At 33.9% G+C, this 16,670-nt stretch overlaps 1 protein-coding gene across 1 annotated transcript in view; it reads right to left on the bottom strand.

Moving 5' to 3' along the window:
• The window catches only part of LOC655704 (dynein axonemal heavy chain 2), a 41,867-nt gene that overhangs the window by 14,023 nt on the left and 11,174 nt on the right, over nt 1-16,670 (bottom strand). Inside the window, exons 10-28 of the mRNA XM_064354742.1 lie at nt 16,474-16,666; nt 16,072-16,420; nt 15,779-16,025; nt 15,370-15,618; nt 15,148-15,317; nt 14,770-15,099; nt 12,485-12,671; nt 11,822-12,433; nt 11,548-11,767; nt 11,336-11,498; nt 9,339-9,655; nt 8,781-9,286; nt 8,441-8,732; nt 5,123-5,421; nt 4,868-5,070; nt 4,208-4,817; nt 1,814-2,223; nt 1,459-1,769; nt 1,142-1,410 (exon numbers count right to left, since the gene is read on the bottom strand). Of these exons, the coding sequence (XP_064210812.1) occupies nt 1,142-1,410; nt 1,459-1,769; nt 1,814-2,223; nt 4,208-4,817; nt 4,868-5,070; nt 5,123-5,421; nt 8,441-8,732; nt 8,781-9,286; nt 9,339-9,655; nt 11,336-11,498; nt 11,548-11,767; nt 11,822-12,433; nt 12,485-12,671; nt 14,770-15,099; nt 15,148-15,317; nt 15,370-15,618; nt 15,779-16,025; nt 16,072-16,420; nt 16,474-16,666 (5,937 nt within the window). The remainder of the gene's footprint in view (nt 1-1,141; nt 1,411-1,458; nt 1,770-1,813; nt 2,224-4,207; nt 4,818-4,867; nt 5,071-5,122; nt 5,422-8,440; nt 8,733-8,780; nt 9,287-9,338; nt 9,656-11,335; nt 11,499-11,547; nt 11,768-11,821; nt 12,434-12,484; nt 12,672-14,769; nt 15,100-15,147; nt 15,318-15,369; nt 15,619-15,778; nt 16,026-16,071; nt 16,421-16,473; nt 16,667-16,670) is intronic.

Below are 16,670 nucleotides of genomic sequence, written 5' to 3'. Positions count from 1 at the left end.
ATTTGGTTTTCCCTTGACCATGGAAAAGACAGTTTTTGTGGAATTTTTTGAAAAAACTTAAAATTGGTCATATCTTCCTTCTGGATAAAGCTACAAACTTCTTTTTGCAACTGATTGCTCAATGAATGTAGTCTTTAACGCAAATACACAAGTTTTAGTTTTGAGAAAAGAAAACTGAGAAAATTGGGCAAAACTACGAGTACAAAGGGAAATACGCAGCATTGCCACTTTAAGTGGAATAACTTGCTGAGTGTTAAAAAAATCAAATTATTTCTTGCATCAAAAACTTATTTAAGCTATTAACTTTATCTCATCTCGATTAGGTATAGACCTGTCTTTTAAGATAAAAATTCTCTCATCTCGAAAATTTCACTACAAATAAAAACATTACAAGAAAATTGCAATTTTCTAAGTTTTTTTTGTCAAAACTAAAACTTGTGCCTAATTGTTTAAATCCACATTCACTGAGAAATTTTTTGCAAAAAAAATGAAATTTATAGCTTTATCCAAAGAAAGATACGACGAATTTGAACAATTTCAAGTCTTTCAAAAATTTTCACAAAAACGTATTTTTTATGAACGCAATTCCAAACAGACGAAAATCGAACTTCGGATACGAAGTCAGCAGAAAATTTTTCATAAGAATCAACTTAAAAAAACGCGTCTCCTCCAACCCGGTAAATTATTAATTATTTTTAATAATTAATTAATTGATTTAATAATTTTTTATTAATTAATTAATGAATTAATTATTAATTTTATTAATTAATAATAATTATTAATAATTTTAATTATTAATTAAATTATTAATTAGTATTAATTAAGAATTAATAATAATTCTTAAATAGATAAGTATTTGCAACTTTTTTAGAAAGCAAGCATTAAACAAAAAGAATAAAAAATAATGAGAAATAATCAAGAAAAAACAAACAAAAAAAGATAAAATAAAAATTGCAAAAAGAGCAATTTAACAATTTTAAGGGAGCACAGCCTCACAGCCAAACAAAGCAAACATTTAATTACAACGAAAAACTCAAAAATGGGACGGGATATAAAAAATTAAAGAAGAATATGTTAAGACGAAGAAAATGGAAAAAGTAAAAAAACTAAAGACAGGAAGAGTTTAGAAAAAATAGCTTACGTCTTCAAACTCGTCTGGTTTATACAAATTTGCAACTTCTCCACTACTCAGCATATTATTGATAATTTCGAGAAAACTTTCGTCTGTGATTTGAGTATCGTTGAAAAGGAAAGTGGTCGCCTTGTTATCAACCCCCGTAATCATATACAAAGTTTTTAAATCTTCACGAAACTCTGGAGCTTTGTAACTTCTAGTTACAGAAATTTGATAAGTACTGTATTCACAAATATACGAAGCTATACGAGACAGCGATTGTCTTCCGCTACCGCCTGTGAAGAATGTTTTTATCAAGTTTACTTTTATGAGTAACTGAGTACCTATTCCGACCAAGAGCATATTACCCCTGGGTTGCGAGACAACCCTTTCAATTCGACAAATATGCTCCATGGCGTCCTCAAACAGTACTAGATCCATTTTAACAACCCCTGGTGAAACGTTATATTCTTCCATCTGGACTTCTAGAAACTTGCGTAAAGTTGCAACATCAACCAAGTCTTCGTAAATTCGATACGGGTTGACAAAATCGGTAAAAATCGGGATTTTATTTTTGGGACAGATACTGTGAAACGTGGATTCGAAATGTTTGCCCAGTTGATCCCCCATTTGGGTGAGAAACCATTCGCGGTCTCTAAACAAATCATTGAAAAAAATTGCTTCAAGTTTTAAACCTACTTGTCGTCTATAAGCCGGTCAGAAAACACTCTAAAACACTCATGGATCCACAATCTCAAAAGTGCAGTCCTGTTATCGTGGTATTCCTTATGCGCCCTCAACAGGCCCTGAAAGATTCTCGAAATGTCTCGCAAATTGAAAAGGTAATGAATTTTTGTCGGAGTTGGTAGCATTTTCGCCGTCACATTATTGTACAAATCTATGGTGGTTTCGGTAATTTCCCGACCGACAATTTTCACGACTTCGTTGAAATCGGCCAAATGTTGCCCAAGCATGGTACCATAGATTCGCAAAATGTTGGTTTCATCAGGGAATGTGATGTTAATCACGTTGAAGATGCTCAAAAGACGCTCAGAAATCACGTTTCTGCCGCCGCCGGGCGGCCCCATGGCGGCCAAAATATGCATATTCTACAAAAAATAAGAACTTGTTAGTTTCTTGACTCAATATTGATATATGAAAAAGGTGATAAATAAAAAAGAGTATATTGTATAATTTCTGTTTTCTTCAGATTAATCAAGTCTACAAATAATAATGTAACTAAAAATATAATAATTTAATAAACATACGTAATACAAAGACTTTGACACACTTGAGTGTTGGAAGGAAGACAAAGCTGAAGGTTGAACAGTTAAATATTAAAAAGAAAGAGGGGGTTTTATGATTTCTTCACACAAATGCAGCGAAAATCAATACAAACAATAAATAACAATAAAAAATAAATTTAAATCATCGAAATGATAGTCAATTGAAATACATAATAAATAGTAATAAATAAAATGGCATAATATAATTTAAAAATATATTGAAATAGCAATATAGTCAATGAACAGTATAACAAATTAAAATGTAAAAACAACACTATATTAATAAAATAGTACAAAGGACAAATTAACATAATACATACTTATAAATAAATAAAATAATTGATTTGCGACGCTGATTATTATTTTTTATTATATTATTACAACTGTTACCTATTTTATCTATGTCGGTTTGGATGTTAACATTGTCAAAACATTTGATTTACAAATTTTCTAAAATTAACCTTTTAACTTAATTTGGTTTATTATACAAAAAATGATGTTGTTATAATTAAAAGAATGTCCATCATTTTGGTCTCTAACTTTGCTAAATAACAAATCACGTATTAATAGGTTTCTAAGCTGGTGTAATGTTTAAATTGTTAGTTGATGATTAAATTTTAGATTTTAAATTGGCTTCGAAAGGAAAACTGACAAAGATGTTTTTATTTATATTATTATTACTTAGAAGTTTATTTCTTTTTTTATTTTTATTAATATTATTGTTAGATTTTTGAAAAATTACGTTGCTTTTTAAGTGAACAGGGTAGATGTTAACAATTTTTCTCTACATTCACATAAGTTTTTGACTTTGAAATCAGAATGAGAAATTATATCAAGTTGATGAACAAAATTTTTAATATTAGGCATTATTTGATGATGTGGATGATAAGACATAAAGTTTAAATATTTGTTGGAAGCTCTTTCTTTTTTGTAAAAATCAAAGAACTAGACGATTGTTCTTAAAAATTAAAGTGGTGGCAAAAAAATTAATACGATTGTTAATGGAAACTTCAACTGTAAAAAGTCTAGGATAAAAATTATTATAAAGCGTTTTAGGGAATTGTTTAGCAAAAATTTAAAGGTAGATAGAGAATGGCAAGACAAATCGATTAAGCAAAATTTATGTAAATCAAAAGTACATAGTTTTCCCAAAAAGTCCCAAATTTTGAGAACCGCTGAATTAGAATTATAAAAATTAGCGTAAATTTTAATATTATTGACAAAACAGCAGAGGTAAATTAATTTCTTGATCTACTACGTTATTCTTCTATTTCAGTTTGTGTTTTGTTATTAAATTTTACGGAAAAAAAACATTTTTTTTATCAGGACCGGAATACGAACTTCACACACAAATGAACATGTTAGCCACAATTTAGAAAAACTTTCAAAACGCCCACGCGCCAACATCTCCATTTTGTTTAATAAAAAAATTAACTGCTAATAAACTACCATAAGCCACACAGTGGTTCTCAATAGTTGGGTTAATAAAAATTTCTGAAAAAAGTAACCACTTTTTAGGAAAATGGTATAAGGGTTTTTAAGTTTTAAATCTAAATTTTGAGTTATGTTATCTATTGGTACAAGTGCAATCAAATCATCAACAAACATTTTTCCTTTTACATACCGATTTATTATACTCATAGATATGTCGATGATTGTATTGCACTTGTTTAATCTGAAGAAAAGGGAAATTATACCCTTGAAACCTCATTAAATGGATATCTCAATACAGACTTTTTTTATTTATAACCTTTCCCATCTACCAAAAATTATTTCGCAAAATGTACTTTTGCGTTTCAAAACTTACAATAACAAATTTCTTGGTCTGCTTCTGCCTATCATACCAGAAATTATAGTCCAACCACTGTCTCAACAGCTCAAGAGGCGGTTGCGACCCGTAGGTCTCCTTCGCCGGCATATTCAAGTCATCCAAAAACGTGATCAACAATTTACCCCCAACTGGGGCATACACCCCTTTGGTGCGTTTCTCCAACCGACTCTCGATCGCTTCTTGCAAATTCAACGAAGACGTTTGAGCCGACATATTTATATTCAACACCGTGTATTTTTCTGAACTAAGACTTGCCAAAACCGACTGTGCTGTCGAAGTCTTGCTAGTACCCACAGGTCCAGTCAGCAAAACTGGATAACCGTGCGACAAAAGCGCATTAGTGATGTATTCGTAACGCACAGTGTCCACAGTCGGGACAATGATTTCGAAAAAGGCACATCCAGGGTCGTATTTCCAGTCATAGGGCAGTTTCACTTCCCACAAAGCGAAGCTTTTGTTCGGAACGTCGACGAAATATTCGTAAATCGTGTCTTTGATCGGGAAAACACCCTCTTTTTCTCGGATAAAGTTATCGATTTTCTTCCGACCTTCCTCGTTGGTGGTGCAACAAACCGACCAAATTAAACTAAATTTTAATTTTTTTGAAATGTTTGAAACTAAAGGGAGGATATTCACCAGAACAGAAACCAGTTTTTGGCCATGTCGGCAAAATTGTCTTCATCGTGCGGATTGACCCCGTTTTCCACCGTCGCCAAAATCTCCAAAAGCTTGCACAGAGACATGACCAAGTTCAGTTCAACACAACCGGCGGCCTCTTCGCAGTGAAGTCGTTTAAAATCGAGAATTTTTTGCAAATAAACGTGGAAAAAATCCATCATCTGTTAGAAAAAGTGTGAGCCGAAAGTAAAACTCATTGAAAGTAAAACTTGCAATGTCTTGAAACTCTTTGCCACGTTTGTGCTGTTTCTGCACCCAGGACGTGACATAAGGCAACCAACCCCAGTCTTTGTAATCGTTGTAGACCATCCCACACCTGCTGACCGTGGCAGGGGAGGCTACTGATAAGTCACCAACTTCGAATAAAAGTGATACTTGTTCGGGCATCGTGATGCGATCGCTGTTAATCAAAGTTAAGATTTTATTGTCGTCCATGACGCTGTTCATGTTTTCGATCCAAACGGCGTCGACGGGACCATCGAACAAAATCCATTTTTCGTCAGGAGTTTCCTCTAGAAAATGTTCAGTGAAGATTTTATTTTGCTGAACATTGGTGTTTCTAGGGAACTGTGTGCAATGCATTGACGTGGATTTTCATTGACGTGAACATAGGCTAACACAATTAATAGTGTTAATCGTGTTATGTGTGGCCTTAATGGAAAAACTGTTTATTATTCCTGATGTAGTGTATTTTCTAGAACACTTGGAACGTCCAGAATTAGTTTTCAAGCAATTAAAAGATTTCGGACTTAAAGTAACAAGCAATAATAAATGTTCCTTTTTTCAAAAATCAGGGTTACTTTGGATTACACTCAAGTCGAAGCACTATAAAAACTACTCCTCCTACAATCAAAGTCTTTTTTTTAATTAAAATTTAATCTAAATAGGTAGTTCCAGTGTTTTGAGTCCATTGCACAGTCTGATTTTTTAAAACAAGCTATCATAAATTTCTCCGAAAAAAAAAGAAAATCCAGAGACAGGTCAATTTTAATTTTTAGGGGGACACCTTTTAGTGTACTTTTAAAAGTTGTTTAAAAAAGTTGTTAAAAGTTTTTTGAGTTTCAGTAATTTTTTATAAAGTTACACGGTACTCAATCACTTTACAATCCACTGTTCAAAAATGGTACTTTATCATAAAGTCGACTATGGAATTTAAATTTAATGTGCCACTTGGTTCAGACTACTGTAGCTTCGAATGTCCTCGCTGTCAAATTTTTGATTAGTTGTTTCCTCATTTTTACGCATGATTCGGCAATGTTGTTTTAATTATAGGGTTTGTCTTAATTTGTGTTTTACATTCTCGTGCGTGCTTGAATAGTCTGAGCCTCAAATCATTGGTCTGAGCTGATGTTTTTTTTGTTTTTTTGATAGATCTCTCACTTCTGACAAAATGCACAATTTTGATTTAGCGGCTCATCACGTTTAAATTTTTAATTAGAATTTAATTAATTATAATAAACTAGATTAGAGATTATCTCCAAGTTATTATGACTGCAGCCCTCTCGTTAAATTGGCCGACCTCGCAATACTTATAGCCTAGGGTCCTACGTTCAAATAAATATTTTTTCGTTCTGTTGGTGGGCCCCGCTCGGGCCTTTTTGGTTTTTGTCAAGAGAATCTAATAACACCCGCAACAATATAAGACATTTTTCGTAATTGAAGAATTATCTACGTTTAATTTTTGCTCGATTTGGTTTACCTAAATAGTTTGCTCAGACAATAATTCGACTTCGTTCACATCTGGTGATTTTCAAATTTTTTTTAAACAAAATGGACTAGCTGACAACGGTGTTGGTATAATGAAAAAAGTTATTACAAAGTGTGTTTTTGAAAATGAAACCACTGATCTTAATTTAGTTATTAATCGTTTTTAATTTCAATATTGTAATGCACCTCATACAACTACGAAAGTGACACCCACGAAATTATTATGAGGTCATCGATTGAGATCCAGTTTAATAAATAAATAATATTAAATAACAGTATTAAATGGACTCCTGATAATATTACCCAAATTTTTGTTAAACGAACGCACCTTGTGGAATTAGATTGTGGTGTAAAGATGAAACGGCACATTAATCATTAAAAAAAACGTTATCTTGGATGTTAGATCAGGGAAACCTTTACTCCACGGTCTGATTTACGATAATATCTGAATTTGTGAATGCTAGCTAGGGAAGTAACTTGACCTGACCTGACCTGAGATTTCACAGGAGAACTTAGACGACGTAGTCAGACAGATATTGTGACAAAAAAGGGCTTTTTTGTGAACGTTTTGGTTTTTCGTTGTTCGTAGTAATCGTTTTTAGTCGAGTTTATAATTTTTGATAATTTTCCGTTTTTAAGTGATTTTTATAATTAGTTCCGGAGTTTTCTATTAGTTTCTATTTCCGTGTTCTATAAATTTCTTTTCGATTGCTCAACTCCTATTGGTTAAGTTATTTTTGGAAAATTGAATTCTAAATTTCGATTGGTGAACTAAACAACCGAGAATCGATCGTAAATAGGGTGAGAAGTTCGGTTGCGAGGACAGAAAAGTAGACAGATAAGTAGTAGAGAACTGAATTATTTGTCAAGTCAGTCAGTGTAACTCCAAAGGCTTCCGCAGTGTACCTTGTGGCTACTGTACGACTTGAGTCTGAATAAAAGTGATTAAACCGCTCGAAAGTGTTTAACTGACCAGACACCTGACCACTGTAACAATAATATCAAGGCACGATGTAAAAATGTATCTTGTAATTTTGTAAATAGTTGTAAATATTGTTTTGATTTAAGGGTGGGGGGGGGGAGGAGGAATATGCTGTGTATCGGACATTTAGTTTTTGTATCTATAGCTCATCCGTAGATGAGTAGTAGTTTGTTGTGCTCTTGAGCTAATAAAGTATCGTTTAAAAGGGCTTTTTGGTCGTTTTACTTACAACTCTTACCCTAAAACAAACCAAATACAGAAGAACCATATTGTAATACAGATGATCTAAGATCTAAGTAATGCATTGATACCTATGAAGTTTTTAAAAATGAAAATAGGATTAATAGTGTTATACAGCCTGTATCAGAACTCACTCCCCACCGAAAATGTGCGTATAGTTTAGGCAATTCAGAAGCTAAAGTTCTTTTACAAAAAAATTTTAACTATTTGCGTTTGGGAGACAAGAACGTTTGAAAATACCCAATCACAAAAGATCTTACTCTGGAGGATTAGGGGAACAAAACATATTGCTAGGAAAACAAAAATACGTAGAACGGACAATAAAAGTGGGCACTTGAATTATTTTTTATTCCTTAGTAACGCATCTACTGTATGCAAGTACACCTGGGAGAGAGCTTCTGGGATTGGTCATTTTGAGACCTCTCTATCTCGCAAATTAAGAATAAAAGACCTATTTTTTTTGCATTTTTGCCATCTCTATTGCTGTTACCACTAGCACCTCTCCGGTGGGGCGTGAGTTCTGAAACACCCTGTATGCGTTGTTCAGTAAAATGAAAACCTCAGTGTATATTTATGATGTGGGCAAATCTAATTATGATTACCTGCACATGTGGTTCTCATAACTGCACTGATGACTCCATCCAACCATTCGTTGGTACTCAAATTGTACTCCCCATACAACTCCCCCAGATTCAAAGCCTTGGGGTTGATGGCGTAGACATGCACGACATTAAAGCCGGGCTTTCCCGCCTTATGCAAAATCCCCAGGGCCCCTTGGAGCGTTTTCCAAGTGGTAGATTTGGCTGATCCAGTCTGGCCCAAAATCATAACAGAATGACGTGAACTTTTCGTTTCGTACAATTGAATAATTTTTGTTATTGCATTTTCAATAGGCTTAAAAATATATTTCGAATTGGTTGATTTACAAAAAGATTAATTTACTTGCAACCCATTTTCTTTCATATGAGACACTATGGCATCAGTCATGTCGACATAATCCACTTTAGGGATACTAACACCGGGGAAGATGTCCGACATGATTCCGTTAAAAAGGGGTAAGTCGTCCGATGTAAGTCTGGCGATGTTCATGTCGCGCATCGCTAGATAAATAATTTCATCTTCCGGAAAATGCGGAAATTGGCGCCTTTTCCGGCCTCCATACCGGAGTAAGGCCACCATGGACCGGAGTCCGAAATCGTAGTGATCTTGTTTACTCAACTGTTGCATGGCTAGCTGATATAAAGTAAAGACTTTCTTTGACAAAGTTTTCGTATTTTGGAAACCATCACTGAATAGAATATTCTCGGCAATTATCGCACTGTCGGGGACCATCATAGAAATGGGCCGAAACATCGATTTTAAATTATCCGGAAGCTCGGTTCGTCCGGCATAACCCGGATTCATCGTTATGAAGATACCACAAGTCAGTTTTAAATTAATTTCGGTACCTTTGTGGACATTCAAATGAAAAAATTGTTAAGGTGTTTTTGGGTGTTTTACCTTCAAAAACAAATTGCTTCATTTTTCGGGCGATTGCCGATAGAATGCTCAAAATCTGTTGGGCTACCACCGAAAGGACTTCGATGTTGATTCGGTTGAATTCGTCAAAACAGCCCCAAGCACCCGTTTGTGCAAGTCCTGAGAAACATTTACCCATACTTTTGTAATCTAGACCTTCGGAACAATTGTTGACGATGACCCACATGCCCATCGCTTTGCCCAAATCTTTGACGGTTTCGGTTTTTCCGGTTCCGGCCGGCCCTTTCGGGCTACCGCCCCGAAACAGGTGTAGGGCCGTTGTCAGAGTTATGTAACATCTTGAAAACATTTTAGTTTTATTTTAATAATTGTTTATACTAATTATTATAACAGTCGGGATTTTAGGTTCTTTGATATTTTAAGTTTTGTACTGGTATTTCATTAAAACACTTTACGCTTCCTGATGCGGTTATAAATACGGAGGACTATAACTTAGGAGACGAAACGAGATACAAAATCACAGGATTTTCTGTACCAAAAAAATAGTACGCCTTATTTTTGTCTAATTTGACTGAGCTATTTACAGGTGGTCAAGTAACTTGTAATACTTCTATCTTTAACGGTTTAGCGATAAATTAACTTTTCAGTATTTGATCACCGGTATAATATCGCTTGAGCGTCTTTAAAAAAAAAATTGAGACTGAGTGCAAATTTGTTAAAATTTGAATTTTTTTTAAATACAGGGTGATTCAAAAGTACCGAACAATCTCTCGGGTGCTGATAAAGGACATCAAACTGAATTAAAAGTTCCTAGAACAAAAAATTATTTGGGCCTTTTTTACGAGATATAGCTCTTTATAGTTAAATTTTTAAGTTAAGTTTTTAGTGCTCATCATATTTTTTTAACTTTAGTTAGCGAAAACGATAGCTCTTGGAACATTAAACAAATATCTATTGAAAAAATTAATGTCCTATGACGTACAAAACAATTAAAAAACTTGCAAATTTCACAATAAATTAAATTCGACATCAGCAAAAGTCAGTACCGTTGCTAAAAGAAACAAATTAAAAAATATGTCAAAATTAAATTGTTTGAAAGAAATCTGACTTTTTTGTTTTTAACAAAAAACTTTTTGTGCTTAACTGAACATCTTTTATCACCATACGAGAGTTTGTCCGTCACTTTTGATTCATCCTGTATAGTTTACGATTATCTTTATCTTTTACTATTAAGAATTTAATGCTTAATTGCCTGTTTTTTTTTTGTTAGCCTTGTGCTAGCCGTCTTACAAATACATGTTTTTATATTAATTGCTCTGAAAATATTAGTGACATTAGTGAAACAACTGCGCTCTCTGGTGACATTACTGGAGTTATCGAGGAGGGGAATGTTTTATTTGTACGTCGTTTTGTTTCCTAACCTTTAGATATCCGTAGTTATGAGTTGTGAGTTACGACTGCTTGAATAAATCCTGTAGACACTTTACTCTTAGGTAAAGGGTTATTGGAGTCATTTTCAAGTGCAAAGTGTAAGACCCGAACGCATTTTTTATTTTCAAAAAAATAATAATAAGTAAGTAACAAATAAATAAAATAGGTAATTCTTGTGTCCTTTTGTTGACACCGAAATTATCAATTTCACAATATACTGCCTAGAAAATTAAAATGCAAATTCTCTGACGATTTTGTAACTTATTGTAGTTTTTTTGATGTTTATTTTTTGCCCTTGTTTTTTACTCTTAGTAGATGTTGGGATGCATTTTTTTATTTGCTCTTGTTTTTCTTTAAATTATTAAAAATGCATTCAAAATGCTCACAAAATACTTGAAAACGTAAAAAAGAGTTATTTTAAATTAAAAGGTACTCAGAAGACGAAAATGATGAAGAAGGTTAAGAAGATGAAGATAATCACTGAACACAAAAATATGGTCAAACTGACTGGTAGTAGTTAGTTTACCCTCTTTAATGATTTTGGTGCTTAGTTCAGGATTATCTTATATCTAAACTCTAGTAATTACCTATCAGTTAGTGGTGTTATTACAAGACGACCGGAATTTCCATTATATTCGTATCCATACATGAAAGCAGTATTTGTTTGTTTGATAACACAGTCGTCCAAATCGCGATCCCAGTAGAAACGTAGCTGAGAAAACCATTCAAAAGAATTCGTGTCTCTGCAATCTATTTTTTGTTTTTGTATCCAATCTGTATCAAAATTTTTGCCACTTACTAGCTTTGTACATTTTATCAATAACATCACGCGAATGAATTTCAATAGTGATAAGGGCGTTCGCTTTCAGTCTTTGTAATTTTGTCAGTTCTCGTCTACTCAATTCTGAGAGTTTGCTCAGGACTTGGTTTTGTTTCTTCCTTAATTTTTTCAACGGTTTCTTACTATCGGTTATTTTGGCATGAACTAAGGCTTTTGTACAGTCAGTGGTCCATTGTATCTTTAAAATACCGAATAATCCTGCATTTTGAAAAAATAGTAAACAAAACTCTACCTGACTGCAAGCGTTGCAAAGCTGCCCACAGTAAGCCAACAACCACTTATCTCTTTTACTCAGCATCTTCTTCAGAGCGCTGCGACAAGGCTTAAACTCCTTCTTCAAAGCCGCCCTCATCTGGGCCTCGACTTCCAACAACCACATTTCAACGGGACCATCCAAAACTATCAATTTTGTAAAATCCATGTATTCACCGTCCTCGGAGAACATCCCCATAGCTTCCTGTTTGCCGGTGACCAAATTTCTTTGCATCTTCAACTTAGTAAGGTTGTCGAATAGTTTCTTTAAATGAGGTTGCACAGCTTCGGGTTTCTTCGAATTGCCCAAAATCTCCAACATATCGTCGTTTGAAATAAAATAAAAACGGGGGAAAATGTGGCGTTTGGTCTCCAAGTAGCGTTCCAAAGCTCGTTGAATCAATTCCAGTTTGTCATTCATTCGGTTCAGTTTGTTGTAAAGATAAGGAGCTGGTTCGTATTGTGTTGCTTTCATTGCGGTCTTTCCTGCATGCATATGAATTGTGATGTTTTTCCACTCTTCGGAAAGTCGGTCGAAACCTTCCGACTCGCGAGGGAGTTGCTTGCGAATGTCTTCGCCAAAAAAGATGTTCTAAGGAGCGAAAAAGCGAAATAAATAACAAATGTATGGTTTTGGAGTTACTTCAAGATACAGCCACTGTCTCTGTACAGTAAGTGCCGCTTCTAACGTTTCCAAAATGTAAGACAATGTTCGTTCCCAATAATCCACTTCTTTGGCAAAAGGTTCCACAAATCGGGTACTTTTCATTGTCGATAATTGCAACATGTGATCCTCAAGTGTTTGAAAACATTCCTCGACGCTCTTAATTCTACAAAAAACGATTTTAGGCCTCACACCCTTACTAACTAATGGGTGATATTAAAAAAATAATAGAGTATGCTTAGCTTATAATTTTTTAAATATGTACAGTAAAACCTCTCAACGACGGACACCGGTGGAGAATCTTTAATTATCCGTTGTGGAGATATGTAACTAGTAGCTACATATGTTACATGGATTAAATATGTTTTGTATAGATTTAGGTATATTTAATTCTTTCTTTCAATTTTTTGACCATGTTAATATCTGTAAGATTCGTGACAGTATAAACATTTTGTTAATAAAGTTTTTATTCTTAGGTAGATATACAGGCACTTTTGAAACAGCAAATAGAATATTTTAACTAGGACGTTCTTTAGGCACTTATTTACAACGCATCTAAATCTGTCATCGTATTTTCCAAGGCATTCTTGATGTTAGAGATACAACATTCGACTTTGGTTTTTCTTAAAGAAGCCATATTCTCTTTTTGTGTTTTTGAAAAGTGTTTTTATTTCATATTACAACGATGTATCACATGATATGATCGAATCTTACATGCTGATCAAAATGTAGTAAAAAGCGTTTTTGCGAAGAGTGCTTTGGAAAAAACACAAACAATTTTGTTTTTAAACAAACTAGATTTTGGAGGTTTAAATGAACTTAGATCTGGAACGTTCACATTTCCTCGAAGCTTACTTATTTGAAAACTAAACAACAATCATAAGCTAAAAGTTTATTCTTCGCAAAACAGATTAAGACAAAGTTATAAAAATTCTGCTCGCATTTTTAATGGAACTGTTAAAATTTAGTTTGTTAAACCACATTTTTGACGTTTTTCCAAAGCACTCTTTGCAAGAACGCTTTTTTCTTAATTTCAATCAGCATGTAAAATTGGATCACAATCGATCGTCTTCATCAATCTTTTTATCACGTTTTTTTTTAATTTCTTTAATTTCGCACACTTATCGGTATTTATTTCTGGACTTTCGGTATAGAATTTTTCATCCATTTCTACAAGGTCCTTGAAACAAATGTTTGTTTTTTGCACCACCACTCTTTCGATGTTGTAAGAGGAAAATTTATATGCTATTATGGTATGGTAATTGAGGATTTTTTTGTTTGCGTCCGCTATACAGAGAGTCTGTTGTAGAAAAGTTTTCTTACATTATTTTCTAATGCTTTTGTTACATTCCTACAAAAATGTCCGTTGTGAAGAGGTGTCCGTTATTCGGAGGTGTCCATTAAGTGTGGTTTTACTATACATATATGCCTACATCGATATTCATAAAACTATAAGTATACAGGTGGTCTAGACTACCTCCCGTCTTCTGTAGCTCAGTTATTATTTAAGTTGAAGTTTTGATATTTTGTTGATGTTATTTATACTGTAGGGACTGGTTTATAGAAGCGTATTAATTTAATTTACGATTAAATGCGTGATTAACTGATCACGTGACCAAATTGAACAAATGTAATTGGTTCATTCTCGATGTTAACTTTTAACAACGAATTAAATTTTAACAAAACTTTTTATAAACCGGCTCTAGAAAATATTTTTGATTACACAGTGTCCCAAAAAAGGTATGCCGTTTACATAATAATGTTTTTTAATGGCATGCTATTATTTTTTGTGCTCATTTTTTTTTGATTTTATTAAGGTTTAGGGATTACTGTTAAAAAATAAAAAAACAAAAAAAAATTGGTTTTACACCTTTAGTTTTAAAAATTAGTAAAAAATAGAAACACTATTTTTTTAATGACATTATTATTAGGTACGTGTTGTACAAAGTCTAACAGACTTTCTAATTAAGTTTGATTGATCTGAATTGTTACAGGGTGTTTACCTTTTATTTCCAAACTTTTTAAACTTTAGAGCTTTTTATTTTGTTTATTGCAAATGGCAACCTCTGTTCATTTTTGTACTATCATTCGATTCAGAATTAAAAAAGGAACATTTTTTCTTATTACAACCTTAACATAAATCCAGTACCTTAGATGTAAGCATTTGCTCATAAAAATAAGCATTTCTTTATAAATATGGATTCAAGTATTTATGTTTAGGTTAAACTGATACCTTTAAGTAAATGCTAATACTTAATTTTTACCTGTAAAGACCTTTATCTTTGTGTGGCACCATCTCAATCTTGATATCTTTCCAGATGTGGGCTATATTGGCCAACCCTTTCTCAATTTGCAATTCCATTGTAGCGGCATTTGAAATATCGTTAATTTCTTCAGCATATTTGTGCATCTCCATGGCATAGATCGCCTCAAGGTTAAATTCTGGCCCGTTTTCGTCAAAATCTTTGCCGACAACTTTCCGAACCCGATCCCAATGCCTCGGTCGCATCGAAGGATTTTTCAAATCGCCAATCAGCGGTAAGGTCCTTCGGAAAGCGTCGACTCTCTGCCTCGTATGGTCCACAATCTCCCAACTATGAAAAAATTATTAAAACATAAAAAAAACATTAACACTTTCGCACTTTTTGTCTTTGAGTTCGCGCGAGAGTCGTGTCAATTTTCTGAAAAGAGTTTGAGCGGTTACTTCCATTTCCTCGGTTTCTATCGTCCAGAATTCGCCCGATTTGTACTTTTCCCAAGCTTTGTTCCATTCGTCTGTCAGCTGCCATACCAGTTCGATTGCAGCAATTTCCTACCAAAGAATAGGTGTTGTATTTTTTTTTTTTAACAATGAAAGTACGTACTCTTTCTAATTTGGTTAGCTCGATAGTGTCGGGTAAACTGAGCCCAAAAATACCCAAATCTCCTCTCAAATCTTTCTCGTGTTCTCGCAAATAAGCCAGTTTTGCTTTAATATCGGCGATGTATTTCAAAGCATCCTCGGCTGACCAGTCCGATGAAAAAGGACCAGTTGCCAAAAAATCGTCGAGTAATTTTTTCCCGTCTTTTTTCAGAACTTCAGCGTCTTCAAGTAGTCTAGTTTTGAAGGTGTCCTATAATCAGTAAATGGCGTTGTGGTTTAAAAAAATAAAATAATCGTCTACCTTATTTCTTGATTAAAAAAAATAATAATAAAATGAAAAAGGAAAAAAAGGAAACAAAGGATAGGATAAAAATGAGTTAGTCCTTCCTTTGCGCCCTCCTGACAAGTACCTTCGAGTACCCCAACATCTTATCAGCATCTGATAAGACGTCCAAATATCGTGACCATTCGTTCGGAATTGCCTTTTCACGATTTCTGACTTCGTTCGAGACAGAAACGTTGTATTTTTCCAGCACTAACATTTGGTCAGTTATGAAAGGAAAGGTCTCCTCTTTTTGTGACACCTCATTGACTAGTCTTTCATGAAGCGCAATTGCTTTTTCCATTTCGATTAAATTTTGCGGTTCTTTCAAAACTCTAAAACTTTCCAGTTGATTTCTCTCCTTCAAAACTCAATACTTACGCTTCAGTGTTGACCTTAATATATTCATAAACATCGTCGATATTTCGCACAGTTAGTTTGTACAAAAGTTGGCACAGTTTCATCTGCCATTGTAGACAATGCTCGATTATAGATTTTTTTAATTCCGAACAATTGATTCGAATGAAATGGACAACAGTGACTCCTTCCTGGATCTGTACATTGTTTGCCACCTCCGTGTATCGTCCGATGTTGGCGTCGAATTGGGCTGCAGTGGGATTTTCAGTCTCGTATTTGGTCATGAAAAGGTCTTTATCAATTTCCCAAAGGTCGCGAAAAGGTTCCCAAATTGTCATATACTCTTGAATCTTCTTAACGTTCAAACTCATTTCTTGCAAAAATGAAATTATGTTACAAAACAATTATTAGGAACGGATTTAATACCATCATTTAACATTTTTTGTATTTTCTGACACTCGGCATCTTGCTCTATGATTCCCCAATACGGCGTAAAATCGGTTTCAGCGACGTGAAATTTATCGTTCAGTCGTGGCAAAGTCGTGAGGGCTTCGACCATATTAGGCAAAATATTGTGAACCACTTTTGCGACTTCACTCAAAGTTGGCTCAAAATTTATCTAA

This window comes from Tribolium castaneum, chromosome 2 (assembly GCF_031307605.1).
Source record: "Tribolium castaneum strain GA2 chromosome 2, icTriCast1.1, whole genome shotgun sequence".
In the NCBI taxonomy this organism is placed as follows: domain Eukaryota; kingdom Metazoa; phylum Arthropoda; class Insecta; order Coleoptera; family Tenebrionidae; genus Tribolium; species Tribolium castaneum.
Note: the sequence above shows the minus strand (reverse complement) of the source record. Positions and strands in the feature narration are given on the sequence as shown.